The 20,603-nt window shown below is 38.6% G+C and overlaps 1 protein-coding gene across 4 annotated transcripts in view; it reads right to left on the bottom strand.

Annotated features, from left to right (window-relative positions):
* RALGAPA1 (Ral GTPase activating protein catalytic subunit alpha 1) overlaps nt 1-20,603 on the bottom strand; it is a 174,620-nt gene that overhangs the window by 49,636 nt on the left and 104,381 nt on the right. For all 4 annotated transcript variants that reach the window (XM_063117818.1, XM_063117817.1, XM_063117815.1 and 1 more), the window contains 4 exons: nt 10,017-10,881; nt 7,288-7,359; nt 5,649-5,772; nt 2,833-2,988 (listed from right to left, as the gene is read on the bottom strand). In XM_063117818.1, the coding sequence (XP_062973888.1) occupies nt 2,833-2,988; nt 5,649-5,772; nt 7,288-7,359; nt 10,017-10,881 (1,217 nt within the window). The remainder of the gene's footprint in view (nt 1-2,832; nt 2,989-5,648; nt 5,773-7,287; nt 7,360-10,016; nt 10,882-20,603) is intronic.

Consider the following 20,603-nt stretch of genomic DNA (forward strand, 5'->3'; position numbering starts at 1 on the left):
CAATCTAGAGTGCTCTAAAATCAATGTCCCACTGAAATCAATAGAACTTAATGGCTTAGCTGCCTGCATGTAAGTTCCATTGACTTCAGTGAGACATAAGCACAATTAGGGCACAATCCTATGCGTATTTAGACAAAAATAAATCCTACAACTCCCAGCCTATCCCAGACAGCATAGCTGACTGGGGGATGATTGGAGTTGAAGGCCTTCTTCTGTCTAAACATGCATAGGATTGCACCCTTAGCCTCTTAATTGTAGCTTAGGTTTTCCAGTTCACACTTGACCACTGGCCATGTTGACTAGGGCTGATAGGAATTGAAGTGCACAACATCTGGAAGGCACCAGGCTGGGGAAGAGTACATAGGGGATATGCCAAATTTAGAAACTGATCCACTTATGCTAGCATACTAATGAAGTATTCACAACTGCATGAGGTGCAGAAGGCTGATTCAGACATAATACTAAATTACAGTACAGTGTTATGACAACGAGCTACAGCAAGTCTCAGGGTTTGCATGCTCCACTGCTCCTTCTCCACCACTGCCGTGAGGAGGAATTCAAAAGCTTTTGCTTCTGCCTTAAGATTAAGTGCAGCTTTCCGGACCATCTAATCCACATCAAACTATCTTAACTATGGTTAACTGAAACAAGCCAACTTCAGCTTGCGCTGCATTAGTTTTCTTCCAATCAAAGCTACTGAGTGCACTTTATGAAATGTTGCCTAGTTGAAGAAGGCAATCTAGATACCAGCAAAAGATTGTAGAACACAAATTCTGTTAAATAATAATACAGAGAATTATTTACAGGTTGAACATGGAACAAAAAATCATCAATAATTGAAGCTTGCCAGAGGCATAGCTATTTCTCTGAACTAACTGTCGGCGATCTAATTCAATTACAAGTATTAAACTCCATGCTGAGGTCAACCGGCCTCACTTCCTCCAATATTACACTTCAACCAGTGCTCATTAATGTGTCTGTTGAATGGATTAGCACATTTGAAGATATATGTACAGAATAGAGGGGGCACAATCTAATGATAGCCAATTGTTCATTCGAAATAGGGCAAATGTTCCAGGTCTTAACTTATTATAGCTAATGTGGTATGTATTAAATTTTAAAAAGAAAAAAATACCAATGGTGCAAAACAGTTTATTCTTAAGATGGTTATAAAAGAACTAGTACTTGCTGAGCACACGTATCAGCTGCATACACATATACAACTCTAATTCTAGAGTTGATTAGGTCTATGAAATCCTGAAGGGGGATAAAGAAACAAGTAGAAAGTTTAGAAACATTGCTGTGATACCTTTAGGCGTCTGGGGCTCCTCACGTTATATTGACTCAGCATGTGACTGCCCTATGTTGATAGGTATGTGTAACTTGCTGAATCCCATTTATAACTGGGATAAGGAATTGCAATTATTCCCCATGAACAAGGAATTAAGAATAATTATATATCATAATCCTGCACTTATTAAGACCTTGCCCTTTCTTGTTTGCCACTACTACAGAGTGAATGGTTTAGTGAAGTCTTTAGCCAGGCCCAAGATGGTCTGTAAGACTCACTGGCCTGGTTCAGACAACACACTAAACCATGCTGCTTAACCACAAAATGGTTAATGGAATACATTAACCTTAATGCATTCCCTTAGCCATTTTGTGGTTAAGCAGCATGGTTTAGCATGTTGTCTGAACCAGACCACTGTGGTGGCCAACGGTATTCTTACCTCCTGCTCTCCTCTGCCAATAGCTGGGAGTGGGCAGAGTGTGCACTGCTAATTGTGAAGTTATATTTGCAGGCAGTAAAAAGACACATTTAAATTAAGAATTCACATGTGGAAAGTGGGATGCACTTATGTATGTATATGCATGCTCACACTGGGCAGACATAAGGGAGATCTATTCATTGCAATTACTACAGTGCTCTACAGGGCCCTATCATCATCATCATCATCATCATCATTATTATTATTATTATTATTTATTTATATAGCACCATCAATGTACATGGTGCTGTACAGAGTAAAACAGTAAATAGCAAGGCCCTGCCGCATAGGCTTACAATCTAATAAAATCATAGTAAAACAATAAGGAGGGGAAGAGAATGCAAACAGGCACAGGGTAGGGTAAGCAGGCACAGGGTAGGGTAAAACTAACAGTATAAAGTCCGCACAACATCAAGTTTTAAAAGCTTTAGGAAAAAGAAAAGTTTTTAGTTGAGCTTTAAAAGCTGCGATTGAACTTGTAGTTCTTAAATGTTCTGGAAGAGCGTTCCAGGCGTAAGGGGCAGCAGAAGAAAATGGACGAAGCCGAGCAAGGGAAGTAGAGGCCCTTGGGCAGGCGAGAAACATGGCATCAGAGGAGCGAAGAGCATGAGCGGGGCAATAGTGTGAGATGAGAGAGGAGAGATAGGAAGGAGCTAGACCGTGAAAAGCTTTGAAGGTTAACAGGAGAAGTTTATATTGGATTCTGAAGTGAATTGGAAGCCAATGAAGAGATTTCAGAAGCGGAGTAACATGGTCATTGCGGCGAGCCACGAAGATGATCTTTGCAGCAGAGTGGTGAACAGAAACCAACGGACTGATGTGAGAAGAAGGAAGGCCAGAGAGAAGAAGAGGGCTCAGCAAAACATGTAGAATCTTTGTAGTAGACCATTTTTCTTATATGAAATGTTCTTTATATTTATATCAGACCACCATACTTCTTCCTCTTCTTATCTAGAAGCGCATAATGCTCCTTGTGATGAAAACAAAGCCTCGATAAAATCTCGATCCTATACTTCCTGCATTTACCACCATCTAAAGAATAAGGTTATTTCAAAACACTTACCTTTTTTGTTAAGGAGTCATCTGAATCCGAAGGCATTCTGGTTGATACATGAAACATTACTTCCACAGTAGAGGTAGCAAAATATGGAGTGGTCAATCCAGTGCTTTTGTTCTTTTGCAGCCCTCCCATAAAACCACAATGGTTTGTGAGGTTCACCTAAAACACAGAAGCCACTGCTCCATTAGAAGAAGTATAATATCAACTAGGTCAGTGCTTCTGAGAAAAACATGTATCCATGCAACAGCAAAAAATGTTATGATTTTGTTGAGCTAAAGAACATAATGATCCTAATTAACTAGAACAAATAAGAAAGCCAACCAAATTTACATAGCACAAGAACATCCCAAACTACTTGGCATAAGGGTATTTTAAATGGCAGTCAGAATCTGTAGAAATAAGAACTTGGGGAAGAGGAGTGGGGAATAAATGAAGTATAGAAGTAACAGTTGTTTGTAAACACTATTGTCCATAAACATTTGCATGATCAGGACATGTTTTCAATGTGAACTCTGTGGAGGCTCAATAAAAATTCTTGTCTGAACCACAAATATATGTTCAGAAAGAAAGAAATTGGACATATTATCAATTTTTATTATGTCCAGTGGCAGGAGGTCTATTTATTTATTTATTTACTTATTTATCACATTTCTATACCGCCCAATAGCCGGAGCTCTCTGGGCGGTTCACAAAAATTTAGTTTAACCCAAAGTGGGGAACACACAGCCTGCAGGCCAAATGCAGCCTCCATGGCCTTTCTTGCAACCCCCACCCCATAGCCATTGAATTTGCTGAGGTGGCAATAAATAAATAAATAAAATACAGCAATTTTGCTTGAAAACAAGGTGCACTGGGGTTGGAGGGAAGATGTGCCTGGTTTGGAAGCAGAGTTGAACTCTCTGAGCCTTTCCAGGAGCTCACTTCTGCTTCCAAAACATGTGTACTCCCTGCATGAGAACAACCACTCGGGGCTATATATAGCTGCAGCTCAGCTTTCAGGCTATTAGTGGCAAATTATCACACCCCTGCTTGCAATGGTAAAGAGACAACACATGGACTGATAACACAATCTTGGTGCACCTGTAAACTCTGAGAATTCCCCAGATGAAGACAATGTGGATGAGGGAGGGACTGTAGATCAGTGCTACTGCACATGCTTTTTATATAGAAAGTCCCAAGTTAAGTTACAAGAATCAGCTAGCAGGTGATGTGAAAGACCTCTTTCTTAGAGCCTGGAGAGCCACTGCCAGTCAGAACAGATAATACTCAGCTAGATGGATGAACCATCTCACCTGGTATAAAGCAACTTCCTATGTCATATGGATACGGTAGGTGCTACTGGCACTGAAAATGAGCCTACTACCCAACCCCTTGAGACCATACTGTCAATCTTTGGTTGGTAACAACTCTATAGGATAGGAATAGACCCTTGGTCCCCAGACTAGATTTCCACTACCTAAAGTGCTACCCTGTTGTATTCCCAGGTTCCCACCATTTCTCCAAATACTCCAGCCATGTTGGCAGCAGATACAAATGTACCACCTTGTGACTGAACCCAATTGGGAAAGGTGAAGGACAGGTTAACTAGTTTGCAACTGAGCCTGTTTCTCACCTTCCCTGATCTAGGAAGATGAGGGATGAGTGAAGCCAGCTCCCAAAAGAGCCTGTGCCTTGAGCAGCCATTCCTCAAGGCACCACCACAGGAAGCCTGATGGCTGCTCTGTGGAGCCTGGAAATGGCTGGCCCTGCCTGCCTGAGATGGCATAGACAGCATCATGGGCTAAAGCTGGAAGGCTGCCAAAGGTGTGAGGTGGGTGAAGCCCTGATCTAGAACCTAGAGGGATAGCTCCTTGAGAACAGGCTTCCCTCATCCCTCATCTTCCTTGATCAGGGAAGGACAAGTGAGGAACAAAGCCAACTGAGCCCAGCCTCAAGGAGCACTCCTTGAGGCTGTGACTCAGTCGGGAGCTGCTCTCCTGCCTCTTTCTCTGAGGGGATGGGGCTTCAGGAAGGGCCTCACCCAAGGCTTCACAGACCAGTTGGGGATGGAGTCATAGAATCTCAAGCATGTGGGCCTATGAATTTGATCCATGGGCCTGTGATCCCCCATCCGTGACTTGTAGTCATATGAGTTTATTTTGGTCCTAGATTCTGAACAAGTAGGACCAGTCATCAATCAAAGACGGTCGTCCTACCACTGGACAAGAATGGCAGATTTCACAAATACAGTACACAATCATTGACTGTAAATTATAGCATTTCCCCCAGAGATATTAAGAATGGTCATGCAACCCCTCTCCCTGATTTAAGTCTCCTTCCAGGACCCAAACAGAATCAAGATATTGCTGTTTTATGCTTTTAAATTTTTGTATATTTGTTTTTAATATTCATTGTTTTTAACTTCTGTAAACTGCCCAGAGAGCTTCGGCTATGGGATGGTATATAAATGCAATAAATAAATAAATAAAAAGAAAAGTGATCCAGGAAGACCACAGTAATGACTATGTATTTTTCCTTTTGTATAATTTAACTTGCTGATGGGGAGGAAGAAACCCATGTCAAGCAGGTGGTGGGAACCTCCAATTCCATTGATTTTCCTACAAGCTATATTGACATCCTGTGAAAGAGACATGCTACCAACTCCTAGACAGAGAGAGATTTCAAAAGGTCTAGCCTACAAAATACAAGAGGTTTTCCCCCCACTCCAGTCTCTGGTATGAATTCTTCAGTAATTGCTATTATTATGGTAACATGCCATACTAAAAAGTACAATCTAAAAAGTAAGATGAATTAATAGAAAGGACAATCTATAAAGATACCTCCCAACCAAGGCCTGCTACAAAATCCTCGTAGGCTTGGCTTCCTCCAGTATTAGTAAGGATGGAGTGTTTATCCTCTTGTCCCTCAGCAACATAAAATACTGCAATTTTGTGCGTCTCTCGGCTGTAAGACACAGGACTGCAATTACATAAGAATGTACTCTGAAGTCACTAAGGAATGAGACATACAAATAGAAAAGGGGCTATAACTTTGAAAAATACAATGCTAGCACATCACAAATATTTTTCTTTCTAGTGTTTTAACTTCCTTGTTCTCAGCTACCTATCTTTTTCACTGAATATATGCCTGTTAGATTGGTTTCCCTGTCTAGATATGTTAAAAAATTAATCTCAGAAAAATCGCAGTAAAAAAAACAGTGTGTAAATAGGGAGGTTCCCCAACCTTTGAGACTACCTGAGCAGAATTTGTTTGCATATGCATTTTTTTGTTTTGTTTTTTGACCTGCTGAATCCAAATCTGTCTATACCTTAGCAAAATACGTTAGCTTTGGTCCAAAAGCCATTCTGGATTTTAAAAATTCAATTTCCTCAGCTTTACAGTGTTTCTGAAGGCTGCTTTATACAAACTGTGCATCATTTAATGTTCTGTGAATAACACATTTAGTTTCATAACATATTTTGTACAGATTTTGCATTGCGGCTCAGCATAAATTTCAGTAGGCTGCCATTTTGTAATTTTTCAACTTAGGCTTTTAAAAATCCTTTTGGCTAAATGTTAGGCCTAATATTAGTTAGCACTCAACATTTCATCAAGATTGGTTGAATAGTGCGGCTCCAAATGCCTGTTTAAGCTGTCAAGGCAGTGGCATCAACCATCTTGGCTGTTGCCCTGGTTTTAGAGTTTAAGTGAAGTGTATCGCCTAGGTGTGGATTTGGATTCAGCAGGCTGAAAAATCTAGAGAAACATTCAAGCAAATCCCCCTCAAATACCCTTAACAGTTGGGAAATTTGCGATTATAATATTCTTCCTGAAAAAATATAAGAAAATATTTAAGAGAGGGGTCAAATCTCTGAATTTGCTCTTGCCCATCTACAAATCTAGTTTGCAGATCACCATAATGGCTTATCTTCCTTTGATTACTATTGAATGTAATATGCTCAAATGTTGTCTATTGGTCAATTGCTTACCAAAAGTATGGTCTTAACTAATAAACTTGATTGAATAAAGAAACACAGTACTCTTTGATTTGAATAAGTGCCTTCCGAAGAAACGCTCTTTTAGATGATTTTTCGTCTTGAGGGAAACAGTTCTCTCTCCTCCCTCCCTTGGAAAGCTTCTGCTGTAATCAGCTCTATTCCTTTCAGAGCACTGATGACTTAAACAATGATTTTGTTCCACAGCTAAGAAATTAACTACTATTAACACTTTTTACAGACTTATGGCTTAGACAACCAATAAACTGAATTAAATTAAAATTAACTACATAGCTACAGGCACTTCAGTCCTAAAGCCAATTACTTAGAGGTTAATCTCACTGACTTGAACAGAAATCAGACAAATTTGCACCCTGATCAGAAACACCTTTCCTTGAAACACAGGTAGTAAAGTCAAAAGTATTAGATATAAAAATAAATCTTTTTATCACATTAAAAAGATTGCTTATAACAGATAACTTGCCATTGTCTTGAATCCAAATTTCTAAGTTCTCGTAGTAGCTTTTCATTTTTTTTCAGAAGATGAAAGCTTCTTCTAAATAAGGAAAATTTAACAAACGTTTTCATCACCTCTACAATGACAGATATAGGACAGCACAACAACACATTTTCAATTCCATTCATGCAATCTCCTACGGTTTTCTTTCCTTTTGTAAGACCTTTTCCATATCAAAGATGAATAGATCTTTTTAAAATAATATATACATATAGGTTTTTTTTTTATCCCAGGTGGTCTTCTGCATCCTTGTTAGTGCCTTGAACATAATCCCCACTTCATTCCACTTCTTCCCATTTAATCTGGTGGTCTGAACAGGACTCCCTTTGGAGCACATAAAACCTGCTCTTTAGTAGGCCAGGCGATAACTGCTTAGTGATAAAAAGGTACTTCCATGCCAGCCAAAGGAGCAAATGCAAAAGAAAGAAAAAGAAAAAGAAAAAAAGACAAACAAAAAGCTGAATTGTGGACTGCAATAGAGCAGTGTAAAGCAAAACCTAGAGGTTCCCCCAGATTAGCTATAGAATTTTAAAAGCCAAATGATGTTACTATAAAATAGCTATCTTCCACTTATTCTTTGTACTTCTGCCACTGTTCATAAAACATGTGATGGGGGTGGGGTACTCCTAAGAACTGTACTAACAAAGGAGAATAGCTTGCTTTGACGACAACAACAACAACAACAACAAGAACAACAACATTCAAGGGCAGTGGCTGGGGGTGGGGAACAGTGGACATGCTGCAATAATTTAAGATCAATATCTCTTGTATAAACACCAATGCATTTTTTAAACCAAGATCTATACACTTCTTTAAATACATTTTTCCCCCAGGGAAGATACAGATGCCTGTAAAAATCCAATCAATTAAATATCTACTAACCACATTTAAAAATAAACACCTCTCATTTCATGACCTATACTCAAGCAAATAACATTAAATTGAAACAACTTCCCTCAAAAATGGTTTTAACCACTCTCTTCACAGTCAAGATTACTATAAATTCCAAAGAAGAAAGATTTGCTTTTGGTTTGCTTATTTTATGACTAGTAGAAATCGGAGATTAGTCTGCGTAATTTTAATGTCTCATGATTTTTGGACATTGTTTTGAAAGACAAGAAAATCCCATTAAAATAGTGTTGATAAGAAACAAACCGTTAAGATTGTTATTTCAAAAGTTGGATCAGCTAAAGAAAAGGGGTGCATCCATAGAGGAGTTCAGGCCATAAATAATGAAGGAAAAAAGGACTGGACAGGCAGAATCTTCTATTTACATCTTAACCAAAATCTGAGAAGGGGTTCAGTCCCATATAAAAATCAAATTAATCTCTCTCTCTCTTTATCTGCTGTTTATAGAGAGATGAAAAGACGGCTTTTCTACGACTTCACTCTGTGGCAAGCACAAAACAGTAAAAAAATTCTGCTACAAGTTGATCAAAATTCCTAAGTAAATTTAGCATTAAGTCATAATAGTCAGAATATTTAGTAACACTAAAAACAGTTTCACTATAAATTGTCTTTTAACAAGAAAGCACATAAAACTATAGATTCAATGCTGCAAGATATGGTCCCACCAACTTCAAAGGAATTTCAGAGAAAAGGATAAGCTATCAATGGCTGCAAGTCACAATGGCGATATTCTAGCTACCTCCAGGATCAGAGGCAACAATGGGAAATGGACAGAGACCTCATGTTTGGCTTGTGGGTTTTCCACATGCATTTGGTTGGCCATTATGGGAAACAGGTCGCTGGAGTACATCAGGATTTGGGCCTGACCCAGCAGAGCTCTTCTTGTATTATGTTCAAGACATTATGGTTGATGTGTAGCTGCTGCCCAGAACAGCAACCATATGACTGCCCCTGCAGGGTTCTCATAATACAAAACATGTGATGTCACATCATTGCACTGACACTGGGGGCTCATCTACACCAAGCAGGATATTCCACTGTGAAAGCAGTAAGAAAGCAGTATATAAAAGGCAGGAGCCACACTACTGCTTTATAGCAGTATTGAAGTATGTATGTATTGTATATGTATGTATTATTGCATTTATATCCCGCCTTTTTTCCTCCAAGGAACCCAAGGCAGCATACATAATCCTCCTCCTTTCCATTTTATCCTTACAACAACAACCCTGTGAGGTGGGTTGGGCTGAGAGTCTGTGACTGGCCCAAAGTCACCCAGTGGGTTTCCATGGCCGAATGAGGACTAGAACCTGGATCTCCCAACTCCCAGTCCGACACTTTAGCCACTACACCAAACTGGCTCTCACTGCAGGATCTACAGTACTGCTTTATAGTGGTACTGAAGTGCACTGACAACTGTTGGGGTCCATGACACATCTACACCAAGCAGGATATAACACTATGAAAGCAGTATATGGTATGTGCCATGGGCCTCAACAGTTGTCAGTGCACTTCAATACTGCTAAAAAGCAGTAGTGTGGCTCCTGCCTTTTATATACCACTTTCATAGTGGAATACCCTGCTTTGTGTAGATGAGCTCTTCGACTACCCCTGCTCATGGGTATGGAAAAACTTAACAGAGAAGTGATGCAATGTTTTGTATTAGATGACATTACTGGAGAGGAGAAAGAGATGTGTTGCTCCTGTTTTTACTGGCAGACTTGTTTCTTTCATAACACCTAGTTCAGTTCTGAATGATAAATTAACAACAAACAACATTATCCTTTTACCTTTTATCCCAAGAATTCATTCCTAGTATACTGAGAAGCAACCTGCAATAGTAAAATGCTGAATAGGGCTTTTGTGGGGTTGGCTCATCCTGTTCCATAGCCTTCATATTTAAGTCACTGAAGTGCTTTTCAACAAAATCTCTCTCTTCTGTGTGTTGTTTAAGGATTGCATTGATTACATCATTTTCCTGCTTCTCTGAGACACAAACAGGTTGTAGAGCAGGAACATTGAGTGATACACCTGTCCTCTGCAAGCACTCAGGACTCGTGATTCCTATATACTGCAAGAGCTCATCAAGGGCATCTTCTTCATCCCTAATTGTGTCCCATGTTGGCAGAGTCTCTCTAAATCTTCTTTTTATGGAGAGTGCAAGTCCATCCTTTACACACACTTCATCAGCACATGCAGTAGGTTCTGAGGCATCTTCTGGTTTCTCTTGATGGGGTAATGAGAGCACAAAAGAGGTTGGTTCAATTAAGCCACAAAGAGGTGGAGGCCCATAAAGAATTGCAGAATCCCACGAATATTTGCCTGATAGATCACGCACAATAATTCTGACATTTGAGTTAGCTGATGCAAGTCCGGCAGACAGACCCCCTCCAGGCATGTTCTCTTCTGCGCGAATTTGTATACATGAAACTAAAGTTGTATTGTTTAACACAAAGAACTGGAGGTTGGGGTTCTCAAAAAGCTCAGGAGAAAGCTCAGAGTTTTCACTGTAAGGATTGTCGTTGTTTTCATATACTTGACTTGTTAGCATAGCAGGTCCCCCACTCATTGGATAATGGCCTAAATGGTTTACCAGATGAGTTATCACAGTACGAGCTGCCACAGAGATCAGTCCTTGCTGCATATGAGATTTTACTGAAAAACAAAGGGCAGATGCGTAAGTTATACAGATAAACAATAGAAAATTGCTAGAGCTACAAACAAAAGCAAACGTTTAAATCTGAGACACATTATGATCTGCATGAAAAGAGAATACACCTAAGAGTTAAATGAAAAATCCTGCTTTCCTAGAGATCAGGCATTTCCATAAGTAACACGAGAAAAAGAACAGTAAAAAGAGAGGAAAATCCAGTGGCCCAATTCTAGGACTGCTGTGCCAAATAATAAATGTACAGGATGAAGCATTCAAAGGAATACATCACAAAATAGGATGTTATATTGTTGTTATATCCCTACCCACAGGCTTACAATCTAAAAGCACAGCACAAAAAGAAAAGGGATTTATTTATTTATTTATTTATTTATTTATTTATTTACAATATTTATATACCGCTCCCCATTCAGAATTTCGGAGCAGTGGACAAAATAAAATAGATTAAAAACAGAATGAAACCACATTAAAATACATTTTTAAAAGAAACAATGTGCAAAATAAACTGCAGCTGGTAGTTACGGGAAGGCTTCCTGGAACAATGACGTTTTCAGGAGGCACCGGAAGGAATATGAAGTTGGCGCATGCCTGACCTCCAGAGGCAGGGAATTCCATAGGGGGGGAGCCACCACACTGAAGGCTCTTCCCCTGGGGATGGAAGAGGCCAAACCAACTCAGGCACCAGTTCTTAATGTTACATAGTTGTTCTTATAAATGACTAGCTTCAGGGAGGGGAGGAGCAAAATTATGTCTGGACTCTGGAGGGCCCCCTGCTGTCTCCCTCTCCCTCTGCTGCAGCCAGGTGTTGCAACTATATTCGAATAGCCCAAGCAGGCAGATAGGCCAATATAGTGTTTAGGATTAGGATGTAGTTACTAGAATTCAGAAGATGCACCCAGTGAATACAGTCCACGCCCCACTAAAGTCAACTGTGAAACACCCACAGCTTGTAATGGTGCTAAATTGGCATATCGTTACACTTAGAATACTCTAAACATGTATTTCTAAAATTACTTTAAAGAACTAGTAAATGACTGATGTAATGAAATCAATTTCATAAAAAGGACAAATTCAAAAACTATGAATCATTTAAAAAGAAAAGAAACGACTTTTAAGCACATCAATAGCCTGTCTGGGAAAGGGAAAAAGAGGGTTTACAAACAGTTTTGAATTTACCTGCAGCACAATCATATACATGTCTACTCAGAAGTAAGTTTCCAGTGAGTTCAATGGGACTTAGTCCCAGGTAAGTGGGTATACAACTGCAGCTCTACAGTACTTTTCAAACGCTTAAGACCATATTCAGATGCACGATTCCCTGGAGAATGATGCCCATTGTAACGAAATCCTTTATCACAGTACAGACTAAGGCTCAGTTCAGACAACACATTAGTCAATACAGTATGAAAACTCCACTCAATGCTGAATTTTTAGGAGGTACTCCCCGCACAACACGTTCTAACTCCACCCTTGTGTGACTGTGGGCTCCCGTTGAGTTGAGTAAAATCTATCGTGACGTTGACAGTTCTGTGTGCTTGATGACATGGTTATTAAGCTACCCACTGTTGTTCTAAGGTTCTTTCACAGGGTTCTGTAGAATTCTGTATCCTCTGAGTTTTGGGAAATAAATCTAAAGCTCATAACCTTTTACTATATTTAGAACTCGGCTTAAAAGAGGTCCTAGTCACTAGGGCTTAGAACACTTACATCAGGGGGCGGAGCCAGCAACAACATGGACCGGTAGGACTTTTCTTTGCTCTGGGACGGTGAGTCCGAATAATCTTATCATCTAAAGTAAACGGGCTAAAAGTGCCGATGAAGTGTTTGGGAAGCTCTGGGTGAAAGGCGGGGGGGGGAGAGATTGAATTGTTTTAGTACGAGAAACTGGACAATTACGCTGTAGAAAAGTGGGGCCTAGAGACGGTGATTTCTCTGAGTACTCTCTCTGACGGAGTGCGTTATTCTGGAATGGAAAGCTTGTTGGAAGAAAGCCAGCGTCAGGAGAGTGATTGATGGCGATAACCCCACTTGAGTAACTACTGTTTAATTACGGCAATAAATCCCCCGCCAGAGTGCTCAGTTGCGAAACGGCAATTGTTTATGTTAAAAGTGAAAGTAAGAGAATAGCCCGAAAAATAAAGATAAAATCTAATCTATGCCACCAAAGAAGAAACAAGTCAGTAAATCCAAGTGGCAGAGAAGACACCCTTCAAATAATACCGCTGTGCGCCTCCAAAAATTAACTGATTCTGACGGAGATAGCGAGGAAAGTGACAGAGAATCGAAAATGGCCGCGCAAGCTGGCACGGAGCCAGACTCACAGCCTGCAACTGTTGCTGAACTGGGAGAATTGCTGAAGGGCACAACAGAGGCAATTTTTGGGAGAATTGATTAACAAGCTGAAAAAATAAATAAGCGTGTGGATCAATTAGCTACAGAGATTGCTAATAATGATAAGCAAATAAAGTCTCTTAAAACAGAAGTGGACCAGATGGGAAAGCAAGTGCAACAGTTGCAGGAAAAGCATGACTTGGAATTTAATGAGCACGAGAAGAGGTTGATTTCTCTGGAGGATCAAAATAGAAGATCGTCAGTTCGTCTTCGTAACTTTGTGGAGAAGCAAGGGGAGGACCTCAGAAAGATGTTGCCACGTTGGTTTAAAGAATTGGTCCCAACCCTGGGAATTGGAGAAGATGACGTGGAGCGCGTTCACAGGGTTGGAGGCTTTAGACGCGGTTCAACTCCAAGAGATATCCTGCTGAAATTTTCAAATTATTTTAAAAAAGAACAGCTTATGGGCAAGCTGAGATCATTGGGGGAGCTGAAGTATCAAGGAGTTACAGTTCAAGTCTACAATGATCTCTGTCAACAAACTATAAATTGGAGACGCAGTGTCAAGCCGATAACAACGGAGCTCAAGAGAAGATCAATAAACTACGCTTTGGGCTACCCAGTTTTTCTGCGGTTTATGTATAAGGGGAAACAAGTTTCCTCTTTGCAGCAAGGGATGGAGTTACTCCAAAGTTTAGACCTGGATCCCCGAGATGGCGATGGTTCAAAGGATGATGACGGCGGAGAAGGAGGAGCTGCAACTAGTGGGAAGTAAATTGGACAAGACTGAGATGATAAGTAGTATTGAATTAATTAGAAGGCTTGCCGGTTCTAGATTGCTGGCTTTATTCCCTCCCCGCCCCCAAGGTTTAATAAATAATGGCTGGAGTGCTAGACTGCCGGGGATTTAGTGGGGGGAAAAGATATGAGAGGGAGGGTGGGGGGGGAGGAGTATGGTTGGGTGGGAGGGAGGGATTTGAAAGTGGTTTTATGTCTTTATGTATGTAAATTTGAGTTTCAGTGCACAAGGGATGGGGAAGAACATCAAAGAACTAAGTACGGATAAGAATATAAAAATATCAACGCTCAATGTCAAAGGTCTGGGGGCAGTCGTGAAAAGGAGGAGAATTGAACAATTGCTAAATAGAGAAGGTTCTGATATTATTTTTTTGCAGGAAACGCACCAATGTAACGATGGGGTAAATGAAATTCGTCTGAAATGGTCAGTCTATTATGAAAAGTCGTTGGGGACTTCAAAAAAAAATGGAGTGGTCATTTTGATTTCAAAAAGAAGTGGATTTACCCTGGAGAATATTAAAAAGGATGGGAAAGGTAGATATCTTTTGATAAAGGGCCAAATTGAAGGTAAAGCATATACTTCGGTTAATGTTTATGGTCCAAATGAGAGACAAAGAGAATTTTATAAAGAGTTATTTAGAGAAATAGAAGAATTTCAGGAGGGATATGTTATTTTGGCTGGAGATTTTAATATGGTTATGGATAACAGAGTGGACAGGTCAAACCCCACTAGTGCAGAAAAGAGGAATAACATTACTATTTTAAACAAATTAATTAAAGAAAAGGATTTTGTTGATGGGTGGCGATTTCTCAAGGGGGCGGATCCTGGCTTTACTTATTATTCTCCAGTCCATCATACGTATTCTAGGATAAATCATATCTTTGTCTCTAGAGAGTTTGCAACTAAGGTATGTAGAATGGAATTAGGGGTAATTAGAGTAGCAGATCATGCATTGGTAAGTTTAGATTTCACAGAAAGGATTATAGAGAAGCGCTAAGGTGGAAATTGAATACAAAGATATTCAAATATAGTAAAGTGGTTGAAAAAATGCAAAAGGAATTGTCAGAAACCTGGGAAATAAATGAAAAGGGAGGAACGGCAACGGCAGTTGTTTGGGATACCATGAAGGCTGTAACAAGAGGGATTTGTATTAGGGAAATGTGTAATTTAAAGAGGCAACAGGTTGTACTGCAGGAAAGGTTAGAGGAACAGATAAAAAATTTGGAGAAAGATTATTGGCAAGCTAAAAACATAAATTAATAGAATTACAAGCAAAGAAAAAAGAATTAGAGAATATAAATTTAGAAGAAGTTCAGAAAAATTAAATTTACATGAAAAGAGAATATTTTGAAAATAGTAATAAAAATTCTAGAATGCTTGCTAGACTCACACAAAAGGAAAAAGCCAAGAATGGGATAGGAATAGTGAAAGATAAGCAAGGGAAGGACAAAGCAAGGGAAGGACAAAGCAAGGGAAGGACAAAATAAAAAATTTTCAGGAATTTTATGAAGAATTATATAAGGAAAAAGATACTCAGAAGAAGAGGATGGAAGTGTATGTGGAAAAATATATAAAGAAGGGATTTGAAAAAGAACATAAAGAATTAATGGAAAGAACTATATCTCAAAGTGAAATAGAAGAGGCTACAGAAAAGTTGAAAGTGGGTAAATCACCTGGGGTAGACGGTCTAGGACCTGAGTATTATAAAGTTTTTAAATCATTATTAGTGCCAAAATTATTGAAATTATATAATGCCATATTGGAAGGAGAGAGGACTCCAGAATCATGGGAGCATTCGTTAATAATTTTAATTCCAAAGCCAGATAAGGATTTGACTCTCCCTGATTCATATAGACCGATCTCGTTAATAAATCAAGATGCTAAAAAAATTTCAACTATTTTGGCAAAACGATTAAATAAATTTATAGCTAATTATATAGGGGAAGACCAATGTGGATTTATAGCAGGCAGACAAATGCATAATTTAGTGGGAAGAGTCTTAAATGCAATACAGGGGATAAAAAAGTTAAAGATCAAAGCGGGAATTTTAGCGCTGGATATTTTTAAGGCTTTTGATTGTGTGAGTTGGCAAGCATTAAAGATGGTTTTAAATAAAATGGGATTTGGAAATAAATTTAAACCTATAATAGAGCAGTTATACTCTCAAAATACAGCCGTAGTGGTAGTAAATGATGGAGTTACAGATAAGATACGACTAGCCAGAGGGACAAGGCAAGGATGTCCACTCTCGCCTGTCCTATTGGTTATGGAATTATTGGCAAATGCAATAAGAGATGATGGGGAGATAGAAGGGATAGGTAGTATTAAAAAAATAAAACTGAACATGTTTGCGGACGATACATTGTTAACTATTAAAAATCCAGTAGGAAAGATAGAAAGAATTAAACAGCAGCTGAAAGAATTTGAAGAAACTACTGGGTTAAGAATAAATTGGTCAAAATCAGAGTTGATGTTGTTTAATAGTACTAAAAAGGAGGAGAAGGAATGGGAAGGAAAAGAAACAGAAATGAGAATTAAAGAACAGATTAGATATTTGGGAATTAGAATTACTAAAAATTTAGAGAATTTAGAAAAAGAGAATTTAAATGGTTTGAAAAAAGAGATATTAGTAAAATTGAAAAAATATAAAAGATTGAACCTATCATGGATTGGAAGAATAGCATTAATAAAGATGAAGATTTTAGCAAAGATTAATTTTGTTTTTAGGATGCTACCAATAAAAATCTCAGATCTAGAGTTAAAAAGTGGGCAGAATATTATAAATAATTATTGTAATGCGGAAAAGAAAGCAAGGATAAATAAGAGTAAATGGTATTTAAGCCCAAAAAAGGGAGGATTGGGACTCCCAAACATCAACCTAGCAAATAGGTTAAGACATATTGTAGAAGCAATTTTAGGAGTAGGAGATTTAGATTGGATGGAGGATAAAACCATAAGTAATATAGAATTAAATCTGGATAATGTATTTTTTAAGGAAGGAGGTAGAAAATGGGTTGAAAATATAGGTAATCCGCTCTTGAAGTTCCATTGGGAAATTTGGAGTAAATATAAAAAGGAGCTGCTTCCGAGCAGCTCCCCTTTAACACCGGTAATAATGTTAAAGAATTTCCCTGAGGACTTAAAGAGTAGATTAAATAAAGTTTTAATAGAGAAAAATAAAATGAAATTAAGAGAATGGTTAAGAGGGATGAATACAAGAGAAGAGATGGAAGAGGTTTTAAAAGATAGAAAATTAACTTGGTTAAATTATCGGCAATTGGAACAATGGACTAAAAATTGGGTAAGAGAAAATGGAGAGTGTAGAGAGATGTCGAAGTTTGAGAAATTAATTGTTAAAAAAGAAATTGATAAGGGAGAAAATACAGTGACAAAAGGTTTAATGAGTCAAATATATAGTATATTACTTGAGAAAGGGTCGATGGATAGTGTAGGAAAATCGGTTTGGGAGACAGATCTGAAGGTACAGATAGGACAGCAGAGTTGGGAAGGACTATGGAGACAAAGAGTGTTGAGAAATATGCCAGTGAGAATAAAGGAGAATTATTATAAAATTATATGCAGGTGGTATCTAACCCCGGTTAGATTAAATAAGATAAATAATCAGCAGGAAGCAAATTGTTGGAGAGGCTGTGGTGAAAAAGGGACGTATTTACAGATGTGGTGGGAATGTAAATGTGTGCAAAAGTTGTGGAAGATGGTGTTCTCTGAGATTGAAGAAATTGTTGGAATGAAAATAGAAGAAACACCAAGAGTTGCATTACTCTCACTACATGAAGATTTTAAATGTAGTAAAGAAATCAAGAAATTGATAACGAATTTGCTGACTGCAGCAAGGTTGATTGTAGCTAGGAACTGGAAGATTCAAGGTGATTATTGTATTAAAGAGTGGTATAAAGAAGTATGGGAGATTGCTATTAATGATAAATTAACATGTAACATAAAAGTGAGGAAAGGTAATAGCAAAAATGAATGATTTTGAGGAAATTTGGAAGCAGTTCCTAATATTTGTGTTTTCTAAGGGAAGTGGGAAACCACCAGCAGAAGAGGTGTTAAGATTTTGGAAACAGGAATGATCCCAGAGGGAAGGGGGAGCACTTGTTATTTGTTGAATTATTTTGGATTATGTTATGTTAAAGCATTATGTGTTAACAATTGTATATTCAAGTAATTTGGTGTATTAGTATGTTAATTGTTATGTTGGTTTGTATTTTATGTAGTAATAAATAATTTTTTTTTTTTAAAAAGAACACTTACATCAACCCCAATAGTCGGCCACCCTAGTGTTTCTCAGGCTAGGTTCAGCATGAATGATGATTTTCTCTTAAACTGCTTCCAGAGGATCATTTCCCAAAACTACCAGCGGTAAACTGCAACAAGGTTGCTTGTTCCATTTCTAGTCCGTACATATGCTCAATTGTATTTGATTGTTATAAGCTCATAAGTCCCCCGCCTTTTTGTTGTTGTTGGGTATGCACGGTCATTTAGAATTTAATAGAAGTGTTTTGTCTCTTGAAAAATCAGGACAAATTCAGTGTCATTTTCATCTGTCCCTCAGATTCATCTGTCCATATGTAACCCTAGCAAAAACTCTCACAAGATGGTAGACTAAGACCTCTCTTAGCTGTTGAAAGGGAATAACTGTTACATCTATCCGTGATACTGTTTTTTTCCCCATTTTCAACACTGATCTCAATCAATGAAAAGAATGTACTCAGGGTGGCTCCTGGAGAATGTTTTTTAGATGCCAGCCACAGGTTACAAAAAACAAAACAAAACAGAAAACCAACCCAGGAGGCAATTCTGAGGCAGAGGCTGCAAACACTGTTAGCAGCTAAACGTTAAGAATCAGGGAATAACGATCCCTGAGACTCTGGCTGACAGTGACAGGTACAGCTAAGGCAGTATATCCTCCTCTTTCCATAATGCTTTGTCTCTCACCCAACCTTCAAACCATGCCTATATTGTGCTTTTCACATCAGTTACCATCATGTATGACCATCACCAGTTATAACAAATTACTTCAGCTTCTGAAGTCTGGAATGCTTCAAAATCATTAATATCTAATAGAAATGCCAAGCAAAGGAAAAATATACCATGGGTGCCAGAGCCCTTTCTCCGTGCTGACTAATGTTTATATTTTAGACATTAAAATAACCAACCTTCCTGGGCATTCTTAAAAGATAATCACAACATACATATAAGAAACAGAACAACAATTTCAGAAACAATAGTGATTGTCCAAAAAGAACTCCAGGAAAAGAAAAGAAAAATAGCATAATCCTACACTTAGGTTGCAATCTTAGACACACTTTTCTGAGAGTAAGTCCCATGGAACTCAATGAGTTTATCCTGAGACCTGTACAGATTTGTGCTGTTACACATTGCTTAAAAAACCCCTAATAGAAACTGCTTAATAATACTTCTGCCAACATACTACAACATACAATAATACTTCTGCTATAAATAATATGCTTTGATCAAGCAAGTTCCTTTAGAAGAGCCTTCCCCATCCTGGTGCCCTCCAGATGTTTTGGACTACAACTCTCAGCATTTCTCAGCATTAGCCATTCTGGCTTGGGCTGATAGGAGTCCAAAACATCTGGAAAAACCAGGTTGGGAAAGACTGAATTAGGATGAAGTACATACAATATTGTTACTCACACAATTAAAAGGCAACAGCAGCTCTAAATCAGATGTGCACAAGCTTTTCTGTGAAAGGTGTCCTGTGCATACCTGAAGTGGTAGGGCAATCCAAATGATGCCCTCTCCCACTAGAATAATTTATAAAATATATTTTAAGTTAAGAAACTGACAATTTGATGCCCGTTAACAGCGCCTGAAGCCTACTGCTTGAGGCAGTGCCTGCTTGCGCCAGCGCTGCAATTCCCATATTTTCAATGATATTGACTGTGGGTATGAAGAATATCTATTCTTCATATTACTAAACTGAAAAAAACTTGAAGACTTGTGGCTGGGCCATCCATCTAAACAATGAAACATCTACCTTGGGAAACAAGGGTACTGAACCGAAAGGAGTCCCTGTGCCTAAGCACTCTTGCTACACCTTAAAATTGAGGTTCTGGATCACAGATTTCGGTAAGCCAGAAATAGCAGCAATTCTTACACTCTTAGATATAGTCAAATGGCCAGACAGGCATATCAAAAGGCTTAAAATAAGGAGGAGGAGGAAGGCATGCAGACTGCGGGGAGGGGGAATCTAAGACCTGGACTCCCAATGTGGTGGGGTCTTATTTTCTGACATGATCACATCCCTGACCACCCAAGCAACAACTTGCTCCCCTCAATCGCTCTTTAGAATGACAGCTCTTATATCGTGCTGTGTAGTAGTGGAAAATGCGTAGTATTTAGTACAGCCAAACCAATAATACAGTCCACAGAAAAGTTGCATACTAAACTGTCTTGGCTAACCTTTTATAGGAATCTTGCTTGAAAATAATTTTAAAGGGGAAAAAATAGGTCACTAACTTATGGAAGACAACATAGTAAGACATCAGTGATATCTCTTCTTTAAGATTCTAACAAGAAACCAAAAGA

Source organism: Elgaria multicarinata, chromosome 2 (genome assembly GCF_023053635.1).
Source record: "Elgaria multicarinata webbii isolate HBS135686 ecotype San Diego chromosome 2, rElgMul1.1.pri, whole genome shotgun sequence".
Classification (NCBI taxonomy): Eukaryota; Metazoa; Chordata; class Lepidosauria; order Squamata; family Anguidae; genus Elgaria; species Elgaria multicarinata.